Source organism: Berghia stephanieae, chromosome 11, assembly GCF_034508935.2.
Source record: "Berghia stephanieae isolate SIO BIC M18660-M18661 chromosome 11, UCSD_Bste_1.3, whole genome shotgun sequence".
Classification (NCBI taxonomy): Eukaryota; Metazoa; Mollusca; class Gastropoda; order Nudibranchia; family Aeolidiidae; genus Berghia; species Berghia stephanieae.
In genome coordinates this window covers 29,210,044-29,233,612 of record NC_088370.1, presented here as the reverse complement: position 1 = coordinate 29,233,612, position 23,569 = coordinate 29,210,044, and the positions used below count along the sequence as shown (strand labels likewise).

The window sequence follows — 23,569 nt, the reverse complement described above, 5'->3', positions numbered from 1 at the left end:
TTAACTGGAAGTTATGCTGTGTGTCCAAGTTTGTGCTGTGTGGTGTCCAAGTTTGTGCTGTGTGGTGTCCAAGTTTGTGTTATGTGTCCAAGTTTGTGTTGTGTGTCCATGTCGTGTTGTGTGTTCAAGATGTTATGTGTCCAAATCATGCTGTGTGTCCAAATTGTGTTGCGTGTCCAAGTTGCTACATCACAGTTTGTGTCTCTTGTCTTGCAGCTGTGTTCACGGAATTTTCCGTCTGTCCCATGTAGCTTGACGAATGTGTGTTGCACTGTATTTCTTATTCTTAGAAATAAACTGTCACATTCAACAGATACTATGCCACAGATATATCCCTCAGATGAGAATATTTTATGAATAAAATTAATGAAGAAACAAGCAGTGATAATAAAGAGTTGAACAAACTCATTATTGGCATTTAAAATCCTCTTTTCATTATTATTTTTGTTTTAATTTTAGCATTTTAAACAATGTACAGAAAAAAAAAATACATTCACACACATACAGACCAAAATATTATACTCAAATACACACAAGCGTGTGTATGTGTATTTATATCACATATTGCTAAAATGAAAGTAGGGTAATAATAATAATAATAATAATAATAATAATAATACCTTAATAGTAATAATAATAATAATATAATAATAATAATAATAATAATAATAATAATAATAATAATAATAAACTAATAATATATAATAAAAATAATAACAATATTAATAATAATAATAATAAAAATAATAATCCTTTCTTTAAAAAATATTAATAAATTATACTAACAATATTATAATAATAATAACAATATTAATAATAATAATAAAAATAACAATATTAATAATAACAATAAAAATAATAACAATATTAATAAAAATAATAACAATATTAAAAATAACAATAATAATAGTTCATAATAATAATGATAATAATAATAATAGTAATAACAATAATAATACTACAAGACTAATAATAATGATAGAATAAAATATAAAATTAAATCTTAACGATTGTTTAATAAAAATTACAGCATAAGTAGTAATAATACATATAATAGCAATAACAGTAATGAAGAACTGTCAAACAACTTCGACAAAATCAATTAAGTAACAATAGTGATAAGTAAGTATTACAAAACTAAATCAGTTTTGATAAAAATTAATTCGTAAGCATTTATCAGACTCTTCTGACGTGTACAAATAAGTGCACATCAAATTCTTCCATTAAACATTCGATTCTTTCTTACTTTCTTCAATCTTAGGGTTTAATAGTACTATTGATAATTATTATGATAATAGCAGTACCAGTAATCATTAGCACAACATCACGAACACCAACAACATCAATAGTAATAACAATATTAGCAACAACAACAACAACAACAACAACAACAACAACACAAACACCATTAACAATCACAACACCAAATCCTTAGTAACATCAATACATCAACAATAGTTTTAAATAAAAAGGTAAGAAAAAAAATGCATCGTAAAAAAACATGAACGGAGAAAAGATTCGAAAATAAAGAAAAGGAAAGAGGAGAAGGAGAGGAAGCTGAAGAAGAAAGAAGGATAGGGAGGGTAAGTGAGGCGAGGGGGGGGGGGGGGGGAATAAATAGGTAAAGAAAGAAATTGGGATGGGGAGTAGAGAGGGAGAGTGTGTACTTAGAGATCACTGAAAAGTCTCATCCAGACACAAGTACAAGTCCCCACTGAGAGGAATACACTCAAGTGTTTACAAAACAATAAATATGTAAACTCGAAAAAGAATTTAAAAAAAAAAAGAAACAGTTCATAACCGACACAACTTTTACAAGCCAAAAATATCATATCCCAAAAACTATAGCTATACACTTGACTGTTTCCCCCTCAGTCAAGGACTCCGGTCTGGGCTGGGACAAAACCAAGTGATCTCAGTCCAATAAAAAGATAGAAAGCAACTCAGAAAACAGATATAGGGGAATAGAGGACACAGTAAGTGACCTCCCTGCCCGCTATGGGAGGTCAAGAACCCCACCCATTATCTACTTTTTCACTTATCAATATGTTATGACACATTATATTCTGTCATTTATCCCCATGATCTGAAACTTATCGCCACGTTCTAACACTTATCTCCATGGACTGACACTTTTCTTCATGATCTGTCACGTATCACAACCTTCTATCCCTTATCACTACATTCTGTCAATTATTCCCATGTTCTGACATGTATCACCATGTCCCGAGACTTAGAACCATGTTCTGACAATGTTGCGTAGAATTATATGCATCATTGTAGTGATGGAAAGGTGTGAGTGTGTATTATGTGAGAGAGGAAGGAGGGGGGGGGGGCATGTATTTGTGAGTCACAGTGGTCCGCTTTGATGTCAGGCTGCTGTGAGAAAAAAAAAAGAGACCAGTGTACTCATTAGCCTGATTCATACACACACACATATAAACACATACACAAACACAATAGAACACACACATACACACTCACTCACCTATACAGTAAATTCTACTTATAAGTATATGTACACACATTTGTACATATATAAATCTACATAGACGTATTTATACACTATAGACTCTACTTGCACTTGTTATGTTGTTTTTAAGGTAGAGAGCGGTGGGGGCTGCCTGAAGCCTGGGGTCGTGAAAATATTATCAAAAGAGTGATAATGAAGAGGCTTCGGATGGGGACAATACAGAAGCTGGACGTTTCAGGTACAAACCCTTCATCGGCACAACAATAGACAAATAGACGTCGCAAGTAAAAAGGAAAATGATAGGGGAAAGTTGTATATCTGAATCGAGATTTGAAATAGGAACAGAAGATTCCACAAGCAATTCACCGATGTGCCCATTTTGACAAGACCTTAAAGTCCCAGTCCTGGCAAAAGCAAATAATCCTGCTATAATCGATAGACTCAAACTCAAATGTTTACAAAGCGTAATATATTCAAAACTATGATAGTCCATAGCATGAGAGATGATTTACAGAGGAAAAGCATTCATCTCTCATCATTTGACTATCTTGCTCCCAGCTACTGATCCATGCCAGGACCAGAGGAAAAAAACCCCCCGGAACACTCTGAATCCAAAACAAACACAAAGAGCAACATGGGAAGGGAAAACAGATATGGCGGATAGAAGACACAGCAAGTGACCTATGTGCCCAATGTGGAAGGTCAAAAGACCCCACCCAGGTTCCAGCATTTGCCCACCGAGTGAATCAGCCGGCCTTTCAGCTTGTAAGCTGTTATCACAATATCCTGACACAAGTCAAAGTTATAGGTTTGCTGCTAATCGTCAATTATTTTTTTTTTTATGCACCACATTTCATGCATAGTTTAATAATCAGCACCATTTCACACAAGGGAAACGCTTCTATTTGTTTACATTTCAATTTCAAGATCCTTTCACTTGCAGACAAAGCTTGTCAAATGTTTCTATGTCGTTTGTCTGGTAATGCATTAATGTTTTTGTTATTTTGCTGAAGAAGGTTTTTTTTGAGATCAAAACATTCTGTGTTTGATATTTTGTTCTTTTTCAAAGCTGTTATATTCATTTTCGCTAATTACTTATTCGGACACAGCAATGTATATATCTCAACATGATTTCATTGTATTGTATGACATTTTAAATTCTGTTTCATAATAGGTGTACAATGTGCCGAATCTAGAGGGCCGACGATTTCAGTCATCAGGCATGTAATAAAAATGGCTCTGGAATGCACAAACGTCATTAATACTGTGTATGAATAACATTAGTCGAATTGAATGGAAGCTTTATTTTAATGAATGAAGACAGGTAATGTGAATGTTTCCAGGTTTCCCCTTTGTCAACAAAACACAATGAATGAATAATAAAGATATCTTTAGTGTTTCATTCATCATGATTTATTAACAAAGGAGAAACCCAAATAGTCCGCATTATCTGTCTTCGTTTATTAAATTGAAGCTTCCATCCAATCGACTAATGTTATTTATTTCTCCAAGCTCCAAGCAGCAACATTTGCATTAAAAGTGTGTATGAAACAGTGCCAGTCAAAGCAGATTACTGGTAATCAGGAGATCTGGGATTTGATCGCTAGTCGAGGCAGGCTGAATTTTCTTGTATTAAACTCTTTGCTTTGTTTGCACTGTCACTGTCCCATACATACTTTTTCACATCTATATCCTACACCAGTGCCTGCTACCACATTTGTTGCAAAAGTTAGTGCTGCCAATTGAGGAGAATGCTCATGTGATTATTCGTTAAAGTTTATCTTATGATTCTGGAGAAGTAGGAGCGAAGACGGAGGTAGAAATAATTAAATGGTAACATAAATGCATATCATTGTACAATATATATGGAAAGATAGTTTAACATAAAATAAAAAAATTAGAATTTTAATACAATGAAATCCGCATAAAGTCAACACTCTTAAAGTCAATTTCTGTTTAGAGTCAACGTCTCTTAACCCACATTTTCTGTTCTTTATTTAATTGGGTTTCATTGATAATAGATAAAGTCAACCTTGCTTAAAGTCAACCCAACATTTCTGGTCCGTCAGTATTGGCTTTATCAGGATTCCACTGTATGTAAAATAAGATCAATACATCACTTGTTAATTTCAATATCATATTTATATTTATCCCACTTGTTTTCATCAAACATTTGCATGGATCCTTGCACAAGGTCACAGCTATACAGATTTTATGGTCCCAGAAGGGAGAAAAAAATTGTAATTCTCTTTACATCTTAATACAACTTTGTATTTTTATTTATGAAGAGATTTCTTTTTTTTTTCTTCTTTTTTTTTTTTTTTGATAATAATAGTTTATAAAGTGCATCTCTGCAGCTTCACTGTGCTCAATGCACTCCAAAATGCTTCATGTATTCCCCAGATTGCTATATGGAAACACGTTTTCATTCCATACTATTGAAGTCAGCTGTATGGTACCTTTTTTTCTACTATACTGGGGAGTTGATACAGGACGAGACATACATGGCGGCACTAAACAGGGAGGAATAGTGAATCTGGACAGTCCTATTATGCCAATGACACGGGAGAAACAAAGATCTAAAGTAAGGATTCTTACAAACCCCAGCATTGCCAGGTGTACGTACACGTCCACACTTAAGTCAGGTGAGCAAATATGTATAAACTGCCTTGTCCAAGGTCACAATGCTGAGTTGTTTTTTTGTTTTTTTTTTGTTTGTTATAGTCATCCATCTCGTCACTGACCATGTTAAAAATTCCTTGACTTTGCAACAAAACAAGACATTGGACAGCTGGGCTACCGGCACTTTTCCCAAAAAGTTACATGTTATATCAGTATCAGTCGAGGATATGATAGTCAAATTATTAAACTAATGCCCTGTAAAATCAATGTTTTTATTAAAATTATAGTATTGCCAAAGACATTACATTGAACAATCAATTTCAGGTTCCGTTTTTTAATTACTTACACATTTTAAAGTATTGCCATCATCAAACTGCTGAATAATTTTTCTTAGGCAACAACCCCGCCCCTTTTCCTTTTTTTTTTAAATACAATTTTCTCAATTCATAGTTATTTTTAAAAAATATTTATTATATATTTATGTTTACCTTCAATGTCTAAACTAGTCGCTCTCACCTCACTTTAGTAGACCCTACCTACTAAGCTGGATGGACCTTGGAAATTGAATTCAAAATCTCAATTACATAATTTGAGTTTATTTCAATTGGACTAAAGGAATGAAATTTCTTACACTAAATATATATAAATATATATATATATATATATATATATATATATATATATATATATATATATATATATATATATATATATATATGTATATATATATATATATGTATATATATATATATATATGTATATATATATATATATATATGTATATATATATATATATATGTTATATATATATATATATTATATTATATATATATATATATATATATATATATATATATATTATATATATATATATATATATATATATTATATATTATTATATTATTATTATTTAAAATATTTACCACAATGTTTGAGACAGTCTACATTAATGTTTCAGGCTCATGAAGCCACACTCAACATGAAAAGTGAGATCTACGGAAGATGTCCCCATCGGCGTAAATTCCTGTTAAGCAACTTCAAACCGGAACCACTTCAAGAAACAACAACAGTCAACAAAACAACTCAGTCCTGACGATGGCAAATTAAGCCTGAAACATTAATGTAGACTGTCTCAAACATTGTGGTAAATATTTTAAATAATAATAATTCGCTCCATTACTGCATGTCGAGCACTTTTCGTACCATATTTGTATCAAACACAATTCTATATATATATATATATATATATATATATATATATATATATATATATATATATATATATATATATATATATTTATAATTCTGATCCTATTGAATTTAAATTCAATTTTCAACATCTTTACCTTGGCCGAACACCCGATTTTGGACCGAAGGTGCCCGTTTTACATCATCAACCACAGGATCTTCCTGGCCCTCTAAATATAAAACAACTTTCATATTTGTTACAGTGAATGACATAATCAGTCGGATGGTGAAAAGGTTTGAACTGAGATATTGCCAAGTTTAGTTAGAAGAGCAATTTTTATCCAAAAGAGTTCTTGTCATATATGAATAAATCAACCCTTTTTGTACATCTTCGGGAAGTACCAAAGCTTAATTTCAATTTTTTACAGCTTGTCAAGTTGAAAAATTATGAAATTTGAAGAAAGTTACTGGATATCTTTCTCATACATCTGACCATAACTTCATGAAAAATCACCCGACTTACTTCAAATAAAGATTAAAATGCTCTGGTGAGGATATTCTTTCAGAAAATGAAAAAAAAATGCAAATCCAAAATGTTCACTTTCCGACTGATTATGTCATGCACTGACACATTTGGCTTTTTTTTTTTAAATTTGGGAAACACAAATAAACTTTCTTTACCATACACAGGACATGTCAGGCTAAATGTCATCACAAGATCATACTCAAAGAGGGGAGAAACTCAGATGATGCTTCTACACATTCATTCAGAGAGATAATTTACATGAAAATCTGTCTCAACTCTCAACCACACAAACAACATACTCACACTTACATCCGACATAATAACTCCCTCATAACAACAGACTCCAGCTTGGGCCTTGGCAATATCAGATCAGTTCATTCCAGGAAAAGCACAGACAGTTGCTTAGAAGAGGACTAACAGAAATAAAGACCCTATCAACTACATGCAATGGGGATGATTTATTTTTTTCCCTCGACGGTGTCAAATTCCTATGGCTATCACTTCATTCTGGTCATTCACTGTTGTAGTCGTCAAAGTTCTCTCCTTGCATGACCTCTGATTGATGGTAGCGTCCTCTACTGGCAAAGTCTGCATTGTCTTCTGTGAGTTGAGATGCTGTAGTTTTGACAGACGGGGTGGTGGATGCTACCACTATATGCTCTGCTGGTAAGGACCCTCGCCTATAATAATAATAATAATAATAATAATAATAATAATAATAATAATAATAATAATAATAATAATAATAATAATAATAATAATAATAATAATAATAAATGACATTTGTATAGCGCCTTATGCCGATTTCAACAGGGTCTAGGTGATTTACATTCTTAAATAAATAATAAATACAATGAAAAATGAAAACATAACAATTTCAATTACTTACATAGCAATAGATATTTTGCACACATGATAGATAAAACTTCATTTACAAAATAGAAATCATGGGACAAAAAGGTTAAAAAATTAAAAACATAATTTAAAAATGAATGCAAGAACAAACAAATGAAATAAAAACCCAATGGATAATTGCTCGGATAAACATGACTTTATATTGAAAAGATAAAAACCAAAAGTAGTCTTTTTGAGCCATTACGCCCATGTCACTGGAGTTTACTTCCGATTTTATAGCGATAAACAGACAATAGCAAGTGCTTGCTATACTTTGAATAGGTCACTAGTCTATTGCAAAATACTTTCCACCAGACCTAACAGACCCAGCTACTCAGTCACTGCTGGCTTGACATGGGGGTCAGAAAAATATCTTAAATGCACCCCAGATCGATCTTAGTCTCTTTGCTTGTGAAGCGAGTGCTCTACCAACTGAGCTATCAGAACCCCATATTTGAGGAAGTGGATCACATTTATTTTTGAATGCAAGTTTAAATTTCAAAGAAAATGAATGGGACGAAGAGCCAGATGACATGGTATTTCAAAACTGTGCACAATCTTAAACTTGATAATTTTAAAATGCTATCGGTACATAAAACAAAATTGAAATCTTTTGGTGACAGATCGTTTGCCAAATCTGGCCCAACTGTTTGGAATTCACTTTTTGCACCTGTCCAAATATTCTCTTGCAGTGCTGTGGTTTACAGGGGACGTCTGAAGTAATTTCTTTTCTCAAAGTACTCGTACTTATCACAGTTAATTATCCCGAGTTTATTATTACTGGAGCACTTCAACAATTTCCATTTTTGCCTACTCTCTAGGTGCACATATTTGCAGTTCTGATAACCGAACGCTTGATTCAACATTGTTGTAATGGACTCTATTTTGCATTGGTTTGAGAATATCTCCAATACAACAATGAGACCAAAACAATCTGGGTTATTAGACTTGCAAATTAGTATACGTCACCTACACTCAATCTAAGAATACCTGGGAGACAGCACAGACAATTTGGCTGGTTTTTTTTGGGTTTTTTTTCAATTCTTTTTAAAATTTTTGTTTCAAACCCTCTCCTTACCACCTATTGGAAAATCGTCACATTTGTTACGATGCAACCATCACTTTTCTCATCCAGATTTCCTTTCCTTTTTGCTATATCTATAAAAACTTGACATTCTGTAATAGAGTTCATATTGTTGAACAATATTACGTTTAGGATGTGCTTGTTGTTTTTCTGTTTTGAGTAAGAAATGTCTATTTTTGTGTTGGGTGGGTGTGAAGTTTTGGGGGAAATTCTGAAAATGGCTGGTAAGGAGAGGGTTAAAATTTTTAAAAATACTTGGATATAGTAATGAATGAAAGATGAAAATCAACACACTAACCGACAGCGATGGAAGACTTCCTTCAACCATTCATAGAAGTTGAATTCAGCAATTCCTGGCAAAGTGATAAAAAGTCATTATTAATCAAGGTAAATTCAAGCTGTAAATCTATATATATATATATATACTATAACTATTATCATAGAATTCTTCCCCAATGTTAATAACGAAAAAAGGTTCATATAAGTTTTAAGAAATTGATTGTATTCAAAATAATGAGAGGTGCCACTGACTGATATCCAATCAATGCAAGTACTCCCACCTCATTGTCATACTCGCTAACCGGAGGTTGACATACAACCCACGTGCTAAAAATGATGGCATCTGTTTTCGATGGAATTTGCTGGAACAAATTAGATTTTTCAATAAAATCATCACAATGTTTAATCAATCTCATAATAAACGCAAACTAATGTCATGTCAATACGCTTTAACATTCATAACGTCACTTCCCTCGTAATGATGCATGGTAACTTAGTAAGTGGCTCTAAACTATCGGAACAATGGCGGACGCCCTTATGAAATATTTCTCCGCCGAGCATAAAAGCGTATCCAGAGGAAAAAAACCCATTATAAATCTGATCATATTTTGACTTTTACACATTCTGATCACAAGACATATGAAAAGTTCTAGCAAGCATGAAGAATAATAAGTACCGATTTTATTTGTTTAGAACCACAATGGCCGCCGTTGCTGGGCGACGTGACATCAGACTATTGTATCCAATTGTAAACACCACGCAAAATTTGGTGACGATTGGTCCAGTGGTTTTGGAGCCTTAGTGTTTCAAAAAAAAAAAAAAAAAAACCCAAACAATTTGCCAAATATATAATAAGGTTTTTTTAAATATATTAGGCAAATTGGGATTTATTTATATAAAGAATAGCATTAGATAGTGTCCAAACCTGGAAAATATCCTGGGCTGGCCCTTCCAATGTAGATATAGATGATGATGAAGGCCAGTAACTCAAACAGAGCAAACAACCATTGAATGCTAAACATGATGACGAGGCAGATGACAGTCTGGAAACAACAACAAATATATAGTAATAGCTGGATTCTGGTACACTTTCGGGAGAGGCCAACAAGTGTGCTGGAATCCAGAGCATGCCGAAATCCAATGCTCCAATGGAAGGTAAAAAAGTAGTCCCTCAGAACCACGAAGCCCCTGGAGCTGGAGTCTATCCCAGTTTCTATAGCGTGAAACGGACAATAGCAATCGCTTGCTATCCTTTGGATAGGATGCTAGTCTATCGTAAAGTACTTTCCGCCAAATCTATCTAACAGACTCAATGCTGGAAGGACAAGGGGAAGGGGGGGGGGGGGGGGGGGCAGAAAGAAATCTCGACTGCAACCGGGATCGTTCTTGGTCCCTTTGCATGTGAAGCGAGTGATCTACCAACTCAGCTATCGGGATCCCCCCTCATGACGGTAACCATTACATTCGGTCACCCAGCTCCAGCAAGTTGTATTGCACAGAGTGCTAGAGACCATCGAGTACTGTATCAATCTTTGACTATGTGTGTTGGGTGAATAATGATTTAAAATATTTTTTCTTTATGCAAAAGGAGCAGATAGATGTATCTATAATGATACAAACCATTGATTTAAATAAACATTTTCTCTTCATCCTGTTAATTGAAAATGCCTAGCTAGTGAGCTAATTGAAATCTCCCCTCCCGTCCTCCTCCTCCCTCCAACCCTTCTTCCTATCCATTATCTCTCTATATAATTCAATCAAATCAATCCAGCCTTCTCAATGGAAAAACAGGAAGTGGAAGATTCCAGTCCAATATGAAACAACTTAAATCAAGGGCCAAAACTTTTATTTTCTGAATTTGAAATATGTCGTCATGATTGAAGGGGGGTAGGTGCATGTCACTGCAGTTTTTGGGTTCGGCAGTAATGCCTGTCCCAGTTATTTGAACCTTTTGGCCGAGCGACTCTCATTGCCCTGCTTTCTAGTACATACTGTACAACACATTTTTTCCCCATAAAAATGACTTGCAGTTTTCCTGGATCCCATGAATTTGTGCCTATCTAATTTTTTAGAAAAAACTCTTATATGTGGTACTGGTAGAAATTATTTTGCTGCGTTTTCAGTAATCATTTTCTGAGCCCTGTGGCAAGGTGACGGGAGGCTTACACAAATATCTTAAATTTCACGGTAGTTCATCATCATAATATATAGGACAAATTATATATCAAATTAAAGATAATAAAAGGAACTATGCTTCGATGGCTTGTATGTTAATAATGGTGTATGTGGGAATCCGTACACAGTTTGAGTGAAAAAATGTAGCAAGTGGTACTGGATAATGGCAATGTCCAAAACCAGATTAACGGAATTTGCGACAGATGGTGGACTGTTCAAATCTAAATTAATAGAGGTCAAATGAGCCTTTGTGTAGTGAAAACCTATTACATGTGCTCAAAGCTTTTTACAAAGAGCTCCAAGCTAACAGCAACACTTTATATGCAGGTAAGATGCGACACCTGTAAGGTAATATTAAAATGAGACTGTTGCGAGTCAGGTATTCATTTTTACACCTGAGTGCCATGAGGAAATAAAAGCCTTTTCCAAGGAACCAACTTTTTCACCTAGGGGCTCGAACTCGAACCAGGGACTAACAAATCTAAAAGCGATTCTCAAACCTAACAGCCACAAAGTCGATTAATATGAATTTGAAACAGTTGAAAAAAAACCAAATGACTTACCCCGAGGAAGGACACCCATCTATTGCAAAGGGAGGAATACCAAGACCTGGGTTGCTTTGTTATCTCTGTGTTTGGGTGCTTTTTGACACCTGCATCAATAGACACATAATATTATGACAAATCAAAACTGTAACCACTATTTTTTTCTGTTACGTTACAAACATTTATTGTGCATCGACAGAAACTAAAAGCACTCCTCCTCCTCCTCCTCCACCTTCTTCTTCTTCTTCTTCTTCTTCTTCTTCTTCTTCTTCTTCTTCTTCTTTCTTCTTTTCTTCTTCTCTTCTTCTTCTTCTCTTCTTCTTCTTCTTCTTTCTTCTTCCTCTCTCTTCTTCTTCTTCTTCTTCTTCTTCTTCCTTCTTCTTCTTCTTTCTTCTTCTTCTCTTCTTCTTCTTCTTCTTCTTCTTCTTCTTCTTCTTCTTCTCTTCTTCTTCTTCTTCTTCTTCTTCTTCTTCTTCTTCTTCTTCTTCTTCTTCTTCTTCTTCTTCTTCTTCTTCTTCTTCTTCTTCTTCTTCTTCTTCTTCTTCTTTTCTTCTTCTTCTTCTTCTTCTTCTTCTTCTTCTTCTTCTTCTTCTTTCTTCTTCTTCTTCTTCTTCTTCTTCTTCTTCTTCTTCTTCTTCTTCTTCTTCTTCTTCTTCTTCTTCTTCTTCTTCTTCTTCTTCTTCTTCTTTCTTCTTCTTCTTCTTCTTCTTCTTCTTCTTCTTCTTCTTCTTCTTCTTCTTCTTCTTCTTCTTCTTCTTCTTCTTCTTCTCTTCTTCTTCTTCTTCTTCTTCTTCTTCTTTTCTTCTTCTTCTTCTTCTTCTTCTTCTTCTTCTTCTTCTTCTTCTTCTTCTTCTTCTTCTTCTTCTTCTTCTTCTTCTTCTTTCTCTTCTTCTTCTTCTTCTTCTTCTTCTTCTTCTTCTTCTCTTCTTTCTTCTTCTTCTTCTTCTTCTTCTTCTCTTCTTCTTCTTCTTCTTCTTTCTTCTTCTTCTTCTTCTTTCTTCTTCTTCTTCTTCTTCTTCTTCTTCTTCTTTCTTCTTCTTCTTTCTTCTTCTTTCTTCTTTCTTCTTCTTCTTTCTTCTTCTTCTTCTTCTTCTTCTTTTCTTCTTCTTCTTCTTCTTCTTCTTCTTCTTCTTCTCTTCTCTTCTTCTTTCTTCTTCTTCTTTTCTTTTCTTCTTCTTCTTCTTCTTTCTTCTCTTCTTCTTCTTCTTCTTCTTCTTCTTCTTCTTCTTCTTCTTCTTTCTTCTTCTCTTCTTCTTCTTCTTCTTCTTCTTCTTCTTCTTCTTCTTTCTCTTCTTCTTCTTCTTTTCTTCTTCTTCTTCTTCTTCTTCTTCTTCTTCTTCTTCTTCTTCTTCTTCTTCTTCTTCTTCTTCTTCTTCTTCTTCTTCTTCTTCTTCTTCTTCTTCTTCTTCTTCTTCTTCTTCTTCTTCTTCTTCTTCTTCTTCTTCTTCTTCTTCTTCTTCTTCTTCTTCTTCTTCTTCTTCTCATGTTTGAAAGTCTATATGGCGAAGGAACGCCATTATCTTCCTCAGCTCTGTCAGTGGCCCATATAGTCTGCAAAGGTGTGATAACAGGCCAAAAATCTTTTAAATAAACACATAATATGACTTTACAAGACCATATTAAGATTACTGAATTGTGTGAACAGTTCAATCAACAGTTGTTATATATAAACGAAGAAAATAATATATGCATTATTGTTTTCATATGGGTAAAAAATAAAACGTGCAGAATATTTTTCATATGTGCTAAAAATAAAACATTAATTATTTCTTGTCACATGTGCTGAAAATCAAGCGTGTATTATCATTTTTATATGTTAAGAAAATAAAATGTGCTTTATGCGAAAGTGACAATAATAGTAGAGAAAATAAAATGGGCATTATTATTTCAAAATTTTCAGCAAATGAAATGTGAATAATCATTTATATTTGAACAGAAAATAAACGCTGCATTTGATATGTGCAGATTAAACAAAAAAAACCCATGAACTAGTGTTTTTAAATGTCCAAAAAAATAAAATGTGCATTATTACGTTGGTTTTTTTTTAATTGGCAGAAAATAAAACAAATTTATATAATGTTTAGTGGATATTGAATATTTCCGTATATATGTTAATAAAAACTAGATAAAAGATATGAACCTAAAAGGATTGAGGAAAGCACAATGAATTTATATATTTAAAATATGTCAGGTTTAATTTTGATCAACTTCTACAATATTGTTAGAAGTTGATCAAAATTATATATGAAATATTTCATATCACTCCTTTTATCAAAAAGTTGATCACCATTATTTCATGGTTTTCGATTTTATAACTATATATATATATATATATATATATATATATATATATATATATATATATATATATATATATATATATATATATATGTGTGTGTGTGTGTGTGTGTATGTGTTTGCGTGTGCATGTGTGTGTGTGTGTGTGTGTGTGTGTGTGTGTACGTGCGTGTGTGTGACGCCCCACCTGGAAACGGTATTAAGTCGGGATTTTCAATTTTGGATTTTTTGTACCCAATTAAAGTTTATTCTAAGCCTGAAAAGTTGATACCAAATTTATAAAATTCTGTTCATTCATTGCCGAGATATGACTGTTTGAAATAAGGTGAGTGTAAAAAATCAAGTTTTGAGAAAATTGATTTTGACGTTGAGGCCCATGTTTCATGCACAGGCGAATCAATGAACAAAGATAACTCCTTGGATACGGGCATTTAGAATTTGATGAGAGTAATAAAATTTAGCATTAGCTTTTAACTTTAACTTGAGATTTTATATTGCGTAATATCCACTAAGCATGTTCAAAGCACTTTACAAAGGATCACTGATCAACAGCAACGCGTAATGTGTAGAACGAGACATGATGCCTGTTAGGCGATATTACAGGGGTTTTTTTTCCAATAGAGACAGCACTGTTAACGGCCAGGTGCTCATTTTACACCTGAGTACAGTGAGAGAATGTGAGTAAAGAGCCTTTTCCAAGGACTCAACTATGCACCGATTGAGGCTCGAACGCAGGACCTTCCGATCTGAAAACGAGTGTCAAACCACGAGACAACATAGCCGCATTTAGAATAGTATATACATTTATTAATGAACATACACATCTTTGAAATAATCTAATTGTTCCCTTTGTACTTATTCATTATTATGTAATGATTAGATCAAGCAATCTTATTAAATTGTTCACTTGTTGAAGGGTTTTTGACATTTAATTATAAAATCAATGAATTAAAGATTATCATTGTGATATTTTTGTTTTATTTAATAAAGGAAATACGATTTCAAAATGCGAAAAGAACAGTTTATAGTTTTGAAGTACAGTTTCTGAAACTACAAGAAGCCAGGAGAACAGAGAGGGAAAGATCAAGAATGAACCTGAGAGAGAAAGATAAAGAATTAGAGAATAAACCACTCATACACGAGTGCAAGAGAGACAGAGAGAGAGAGAGAGAGAGAGAGAGAGAGAGAGAGAGAGAGAGAGAGAGAGAGAGAGAGAGAGAGAGAGAGATAGATAGAGAGATAGCAATAGAGAGAGATAGAGATGGAAAGATAGATAGATAGCTAGAGAGAGAGAGAAAGAGAGAGAGAGAGAGAGAGAGAGAGAGAGATTGAGATTGAGACTGCTTGCACATTATCGAAGGCAGGAGGGAAATAGAGCAATGGTTGAAGCTTTTATAAATGTGTGTGTATGTGGGCATATCCTAGTTGTCTTGACTTCTAATTTGTGGCAAATCTGGTGGCCACTTCAGTACGTTATCAAGGTGTCTTTTTTCATTTGTTCTATATTGAAGTTGCTATATTCATGCAAATAAACCTGATATAGCAAGCAAATGTACCCATGCAGTTTCAAATGGTGAAAATCGATAAACCAAATTCTGAATATTGAGATTGGAAAATGTTCTGAAAGCTGTAAGTCACCCTCTATTTGATAGAATTGAATTCTCCCAAAGAAGTAAATGTTTGAGATCACAAACTACAAAAACAAATCAACTTCTAAATTATTTTTTACCTCCTTTTGCGAGATGAAAAAAGTATTATCTTATCTTATCTTGATTCTATTACATCTCTCATTTGGGACTTCACACTATCAACAACAACAAAAAAAACCCAAAAAACAACAACAACAAAAAAACAAGCAAAATAACAACAACAACAACAACAACAAAATCCCGCAAAAAAACAACAACAAAACAAAACAAAAAACAAAAACAACAACAAACAATTTTTTTTAAAAAACCTCATGAAAACTTAGCCAAAATGACATAATTAGAGTACATTCCCACCATGAGAAATATAAGGTAAAGAGAAGTGCCAGATGAAAACAGAGAATAGAAATATCAAAATGTGGTGTAAGAGAGACAAATAATGGCAAGATAGCTCAGTGGCTAGTGTGCTACTTCTCACCAATCTCTGTATCTCATCTGATCGAGAGTCTGCCTAATGTGAGGCTGGGATACGCAGACGACTGGGCACTCGTTACTCAGAGTAAAGTGTGGACCCGTCTCGAGAGCGTACTCAGCGAGGACGTCACCAGACTCAAATCCTACTTTGACAAGTGGTACCTGAAGATGAACACTTCAAAAACCGTGGCCACTGCATTTCACTTATGCAGTGGTTGGCACACCCGTAAACTGAATGTCCTAGTCGGGGACCAGCCACTCCCATATGAGCCGCGTCCAAAATACCTAGGGGTGACGCTGGATCGCAGCCTTACCTATCGGGTTCATCTCGAAGGGGTTGCCCGGAAGATAGAGAAGCGGAATAGTCTTCTGAGGAAGCTGGCGGGATCGACTTGGGGCGCTAGCCAAGCGCTCCTGAGAACATCCGCCCTGGCACTATGCTATTCCACCGCGGAGTATTGCGCTCCAGTGTGGGGTAGAAGCAGAAACGTTGAGAAGGTGGATGTAAAACTTCGCAAGTCGATGCACATAGTGTCGGGAACGCTAGCAACAACCCTAGAGAATGGGGCCCGGTGATGGCAGCGATCCAGCCCCCCGATGTCCGGAGGGAGACCATTACGGGAAACTGGCTGAGTAAGATCAAAGAGAGAGGGAATGGGGATACCCCTCTCATGCGCATAATGAACGGTGCCCCCGTTTCGAGCCGAAATAAGTCCCGGCAACCCTTGTACGCAGAATCCCTGACTACGGACAGAGCTGCACATACGAGATGGAAGTCGGTTTGGACGAATTCAATCCCTCGTGGGGGCGGGGACCTACACTCCTCTAAGCTTGGTGAGAAGTTGCCAGGCTTTGATACCAGTAAGAGGAGACACTGGGTAGCTGCGAATCGGCTTCGGTCGAGGAGCTGCCTAACGGCCGGTGCGTTACATCAGTGGGGTCTAACTTCCTGTCCTTTATGTCCACGCTGTGGGCAAGAACCCGAAACGGCAGAGCATCTAGTCGAAAGGTGTGTTGTGACGATGCTACCGGGCGGGTTCGCGACGGTGCACGAATGCGGACCGGACTTTGCTGATTGGGTCGATCGTCATAACATAATAGTGTGAACCATAAGAAGCTGCTGCCTAATGGCAGCAATGCTTCATCAGTGGGGGATTTTCCACCTGTCCCACATGTCAAATGTACGCGTTGTGGACAAGAACCTGAAACCACAGAGCATCCAGTCGAGCGTTGTGTTGTGACGAGGCTAGTTCGTGAATTTACACATGTGAAGCAACGATTTCACTGCCTGGATTGGATAGATCATTATAACATTGCAATGTGAGACCATTAGACGCTGCTAATCAGCCAGGTGGAGAATTTCATATCAATTGGATCCTGAGTTTGTCTCTCTGACACTCTGAGATATTTTTATTCTCTGTTTTCATCTGGCATTTCCATATATACCTTATATTTCTCATCATTATTGATAAAAGTGCCAGCTCAACACTTTATTTGAACATTCCCACCACCAACCTAGGAGTTGAGAAGTATCAGAGAGATCATCCTTACTCCCACCCAGCCTGTCGTCTGCTCCTAGCTTCTGCTTGGTTGCATCAAAGTCAGCCTCAGGGGTTGTAAAACCACTGTGCTTCCCACCACCACCACCACCACCACCACCACCACCACCAACCGTTTCCGACTGCTGGGGTGGAACACGACGTCCTTGATGCAACAGACGCTCAGGGAAAAGCTTATCCAAGTCAGTGGAAAATTTCTCTAGAGAATCTTTGTGCTGCGTTACATCGACAGGTTTTTCTGGAAAAGAAAAATAGTAAAAACTTTTTAAAAAATATTCTTTTTCTTTTAGTCATAGCAGATTTAAACATCTTCAAGCTAAGATTATCAAACTATTTCAGCCTAAACACCAACAATGGTTGCCACATTCAACAACTCTCTCTGTTCTCAAATACAAATACTCAAAATTGAGTTGGCTTCGAGAAACATTCAGATTCAGAACATAAGTTGTAATCTTGCACACCAGTAGCCAGTTATATGGCTATTAGAGTTGTAATTTATTCTGATTACTTTCTTTCACTGCAGCTTTGGACCTGAAGCTCCTTGGTTCAAGTCCCACTGTCGACGATGCAAAGTGTTATTGAAACAGGCTCTATACTCACATTCTCCCATCATAACTCAGATGGAAAATCATTACCTGGTTTGTAATAGTTTGTATCTGTCAAAAATTTTCTATCAACACATAAAATTGAGCTTTTATATAGAGCAATATCCACTAAACGTGCTCAAAGCACTTTACAAGGGGTCCCTGGCCAACGACAAAACAATTTTTTCAGACAAATACAAAGCTGTTAACGGCCAGGTACTCATTTTACACCTGAGTATGGTGAGAGAATGTGAGTAAAGAGCCTTCTCCAAGGACTCAACTAGGCTCGAACCCAGGACCTTCTGATCTGAAAGCGAGTGTCATTCCACAAGGCTACATAGCCGCACAAATATTTCCACACATACAAGTATTCATCTGGTCATCACTATACTAACACAAAGCATCTCACCAGTGGATGTTATATGCCCATTACTGCCAGAACTCAGTCTTCGGGCTGCTTCCTCGTCCTTGTTGATGCGGAATCTCTCCTCACGAGAATGTCTCTTGTCATAACTCATGGCCAGGGCAAAGTAGGAGTAGTCTGCGGCTGCATATGTCAGCATGAATGCTGTGGTTACCACTGGAGCCAAAGAGTTGACATCACCGATGCAGATGAAGAGAAGGATGATGATGGTAATAACGACTAGAGCAAAGACTGGGACTTTGTTTGGGCCACGCTGGAAGAAGAGAAAGAGAGAGAGAGAGAGAGACAAGATAGACATATCAATGGAAAATCAAGATTTTCACCTATTGACTCTAAACCACCTGGAGCATTTATATAGTGCAATATCCACTCAATGTGATCAAAGCACATTGCAAGGGGTCCGTAGCCAATAGCAACACTTAACATGTAGGATGAAACATAACGCCTGTACATTTTTTTTTTCCTGACAGATACAATGCTTTTAATGGTCAGATACTGATTTTACACCTGGGTATGGTGAGAGAATGTGAGTTAACAGCATTTTCAAGAACTCAACTATACACCGTTCAGAGCAGGACTCAAACCCTGGTCCTTTCGATCTGAAGGTGAGCGTCATAGCACAAGACCACATAGCCACACAAAGAAGCAGTATGTAGTGCTGAAACAGATTAGTATAATAGAATATACTTGAGGTTAAAGCTGTGATTGTATACTTGTTTCTACTTGAATAATTCAGATAAAGTGCATGGCTGGATAGCTCTGTGGCGAGTGTGATTGCTCTCTCTCTCTCTCTCTCTCTCTCTCTCTCTCTCTCTCCCCCCCCTCTCTCTCTCTCTTTTTTTTTTGGACAGCCGGTGGGGCTCTCTGACACTTAATGGAGCATGTGACACTTTTAGGTCATTTCAGCACAGTGAAAACGGATATAAAAGAATAGTAAAAAGGCTTAAATCTAACTAAAGAATCAAAGAAAATAGCAAAAGGGAGACTAGCGTAAAGCGCTTTGAGCACATTAGTGGATATTGTGCTATATAAATTCTCTAGTTTTTTTGTGTGTTTTAGTCAAACAGAGATCAGAGGAGAATCCAGGAGAATTACAATATCCTTGTAGCTTAGCTAGTCAAATACTGCTCCAGGATCATACGACCTATAGGAATGCACTCAAATGGTTACAAAATCACAGCAATGGAGAGATGATTTAAAAGAGGAGAAATATCATCTCTCACAAAAAGATAAAATCATTTGACTGTTTCCCTCTCAACAAGAGACTCTATGCAGGGCTTGGGCAAAATCAAATAGATATACTACGCTACATGAAAAGAAAAATGATTTTGGAAAATAGAAGAGATCATGAATGTATGGACTTATGAAAAAATCCGCCAGCCTGGGGTGGCCAATGTTCTCCCACCCTTAGGGAAATTCCATCCACCACACAAAAAAAAAAACCCGTCCAAAGAACATGAATTTCAGGAAAATACACATCACACACAAACACACACTGCATTGGAGCACACACATATATAACATACCCCATGTCCCAAGAATCGTATAATGGGTATGACGTTCTCATTGGCTATCGACTGAAGAATCCTTGGTGGTCCATATAAACTCCCCATACACGAGGATACGGATGATAGGTAGAGACCAGCAAGCCACAACACTCCCACCACTGAAACCTGAAATAAAAATAGTATGTAACATAAATAAATTTAAATTTGGGGGGTCCTCATGGTTGAGTTGGTAAAACACCCACTTCACATACAAAGGGACGGATATCGATCCCGGTGTAGTACAGATTTTTTTTGTTATCCACTTGTCCAACCAGCAGTGATTGGGTAGTTGGGTCTGTTAGATCTGGTGGGAAGTAATGCGACTGGACATTCATCTTGTGTATGCTGTTGAGCAGAAATTCACACTTCATATATGGCATGAGACGGGAAAAGTCTCATTTTTGTGACAAAAGCATCACTTAGATAATACGCTAATCTGTATTACTTACCTGAAAAATGGATTATTTAAGGCATGAAAAACTTGACACACTGTATTATCTTCCTTTTTTTCACCCTGACACCCCCCTCCCCCCAAACACACCCACCCATAGGTGTTCAGCGATAGTCCGTTAAGAGCTTATTTAAACCAAGCTGAAATGACTTTCACTCTCCTGAGTTTATCCTAGCTTCAGTTTTATCCCAGGACAACAATAGCAATTGCTTGCTACCCTTTGGATAAGATGCCAGTCTAATACAAAGTACTGTAACTCTGCCAGATCTAACAGACCCAACTACCCAACCAATGCTGGGTTAACATTGAGTAAAGGGGGTCGTGATCCTGCCCGGAAACTTTGTCACAATACAAGGCTAACAAATTTACAAATTGAGCTTCTATATCGCACAATATCCACTAAATGTGCTCAAAGCACTCTTAAAAGGGGTTCCTAATCAACAGCAACACCTAACATGTAGAACGATACATGACGTCTGTCAGGCGATACAACATTTTTTTTTCCGGACAGAGACAACGCTGTTAATGGCCAGGTACTTATTTTACACCGGAGTATAGTGAGAGAATGTGAGTAAAGAGCCTTTTCCAAGGACTCAACTATGCTCCGAGCAAGGCTCGAACTCAGGACCTACCGATCTTAATGCGAGTGTCATACCACTTGACCATATAGCCGGCTAGACAAGATCCTCTGCGGTCTTGGACTCTTGTCCACAATGCAATGTGTACATGTGGGACAGGAGGAAAGTCAATGATCAGCTAAACTGATGAAGCAACACTGCCATCAATTATTACATCACATTATGTTACTTTCTGAAACCTTTTTGAACTTCCTCTGAGAAAGATTATAGAAATTACCTTTTCTGCTATCATGTAGTCATCCAGTAGGTAGCTTCTGACACAGGTGGCACCGAGAACTAGGATGAAGGCGATGTATAGGAATGTTCTGGAGAAATACGAATAGTGCTGTGTAATAGCCGATGATGATGATGATGATGATGATGATGATGATGATGATGATGAAAATGATAATGATGATGATGATGATGATGATGATGATGATGATGATGATGATGATGACCATGACTGATAACTCCAATAATTATGATTATAACAGCTGATGATAAACCAAAACTATCAAGACACGAAGGCTGGATGAAGACACATCCCATCATGCATAATGACACTAAAGATCACATGACCTCTGTAATGCTTACCCAACACCCAGAGCAGCCAAGGTTCCCTGTGGTATATTATGGAAAGGGTCCCTCAGATCCCCGCTCATGTTGATACCGGCAAGGATGCCCGTCACCGAGGCAAAGAAGAGCCCGAAGATGGTGAAGAAACTCTCCCCCTCTGCGAAGTCTGGGCCGGAATTGTTGGCGAAATTGTCATCATTGTATCCTGTTACTCCTTTTTCTGAAATTTATGGGAGGGACGTAGTTGTTTACTTTAAACATATGTTTGTTTTCTTCAAATGTTACCCACGATCCTAATCTGAAGTTATGAAAATAAAATAAAATTCCCTTTGTTCATTCCCAATGCGAAATTGGTCTTTAGAGTCTATTCCATGGAAAGACTGATATAACCCAGGAGTTAGCCGCAGGTCAGCACTGAAAAGTGAAGCCATTGATTGGAATTATGATGGTGATGATGATAATAATGAGGATGGTGAGAATGGTGATGATGATGATGATGATGATGATGATGATGATGATGATGATGATGATGATGATGATGATGATGATGAGGATGATAATGATGACAATAATGATGGTAATGGTGATGGTAATTATGATGAGCACCAACACCACCAAAGTAACAGTAACGACAATGATGCCGCTGATTAGTAATTAGTGACCAGGAAGCCTAATGATAATGACAGTTACAAAGGGAGGTCCTGATAGCTCAGCTGGTAGAGCACTCAGTTCAAATGCAAAGACACCGAGATCAAACCTGGCTGAAGACAAGATTTATTCCAAACCTCCTGTACACCTGGCAGGGGTTGACTAGCTGAGTCTGTTAAATATAGATGAAAGTACTTTTCATAGTCTAGCGTCCTATCCAAAGCAGTGGCGGTTCTAGCCTATTTATAGTGGTGGGGCAAAGATGATTCGGTCATATATATATATATATATATATATATATATATATATTAATATATATATATATATATATATATATATATATATATATATATATATATATTATATATATATATATATATATATATATATATATATATATATATATATATTATATATTTCAACTTAAAAAAAATAAAATATTTCAACCACAAATAATCACATTCACAATGAAAGGACAATACCAGTAGATTTTAATTATTCCAAACGTAATCAAAAAGGAATCACGAATGAGAATACAACAAAAAAATAAAGCGACGAGACAAAATGCGACAACACCTTGACAATACAAGTCCATTTCGTTCACTCGAAAAATTAAAGAGATGCTTTAATCCCTCAACGGCGAGATTGATATTTCTGTTACATTTTCAGAAGTACGTAGTAACTTTAAATTTTTCATCGAGAAGCAACAACCGCGATATGACTCGAGTTTCATTCAGAGCTCAAATTGCATCATTTTTACTGCTCTCTTGGTGGTTAGAATGATTGTGCCGGTGGTGGTAGCAGTTGGAATAATGGTAGCGATGGTGGTGGTGGTGGAGGAGGAGGAGGAGGAAGAGGAGACGGTGAGGGAGGATGTAATTATGGTAGTGGTTTTGGTGGTGCTGTTGGTTAGAATGATAGTTGTGGAGACGATGACGAAAATTATATGATGATGT

General features: G+C 36.1%; 1 protein-coding gene across 6 annotated transcripts in view; it reads right to left on the bottom strand.

The window, feature by feature from the left end:
• Positions 1–6,599: 6,599 nt before the first annotated feature.
• LOC144957284 (solute carrier family 12 member 8-like) overlaps positions 6,600–23,569 on the bottom strand; it is a 67,003-nt gene continuing 50,033 nt past the window's right edge. For 4 of the 6 annotated variants that reach the window (XM_078888381.1, XM_078888380.1, XM_078888383.1 and 1 more), the window contains 9 exons: positions 21,984–22,185; positions 21,625–21,712; positions 20,298–20,444; positions 18,757–19,024; positions 17,720–18,001; positions 11,805–11,893; positions 9,992–10,109; positions 9,086–9,140; positions 6,922–7,489 (listed from right to left, as the gene is read on the bottom strand). In XM_078888381.1, coding sequence (XP_078744507.1) covers positions 7,321–7,489; positions 9,086–9,140; positions 9,992–10,109; positions 11,805–11,893; positions 17,720–18,001; positions 18,757–19,024; positions 20,298–20,444; positions 21,625–21,712; positions 21,984–22,185 — 1,418 coding nt within the window. In that variant the 3' untranslated portion in view covers positions 6,922–7,320. Of the gene's footprint in view, positions 7,490–9,085; positions 9,141–9,991; positions 10,110–11,804; positions 11,894–17,719; positions 18,002–18,756; positions 19,025–20,297; positions 20,445–21,624; positions 21,713–21,983; positions 22,186–23,569 lie in introns of all 6 variants that reach the window. The other 2 variants (XM_078888382.1, XM_078888386.1) reach the window with 2 other exon arrangements.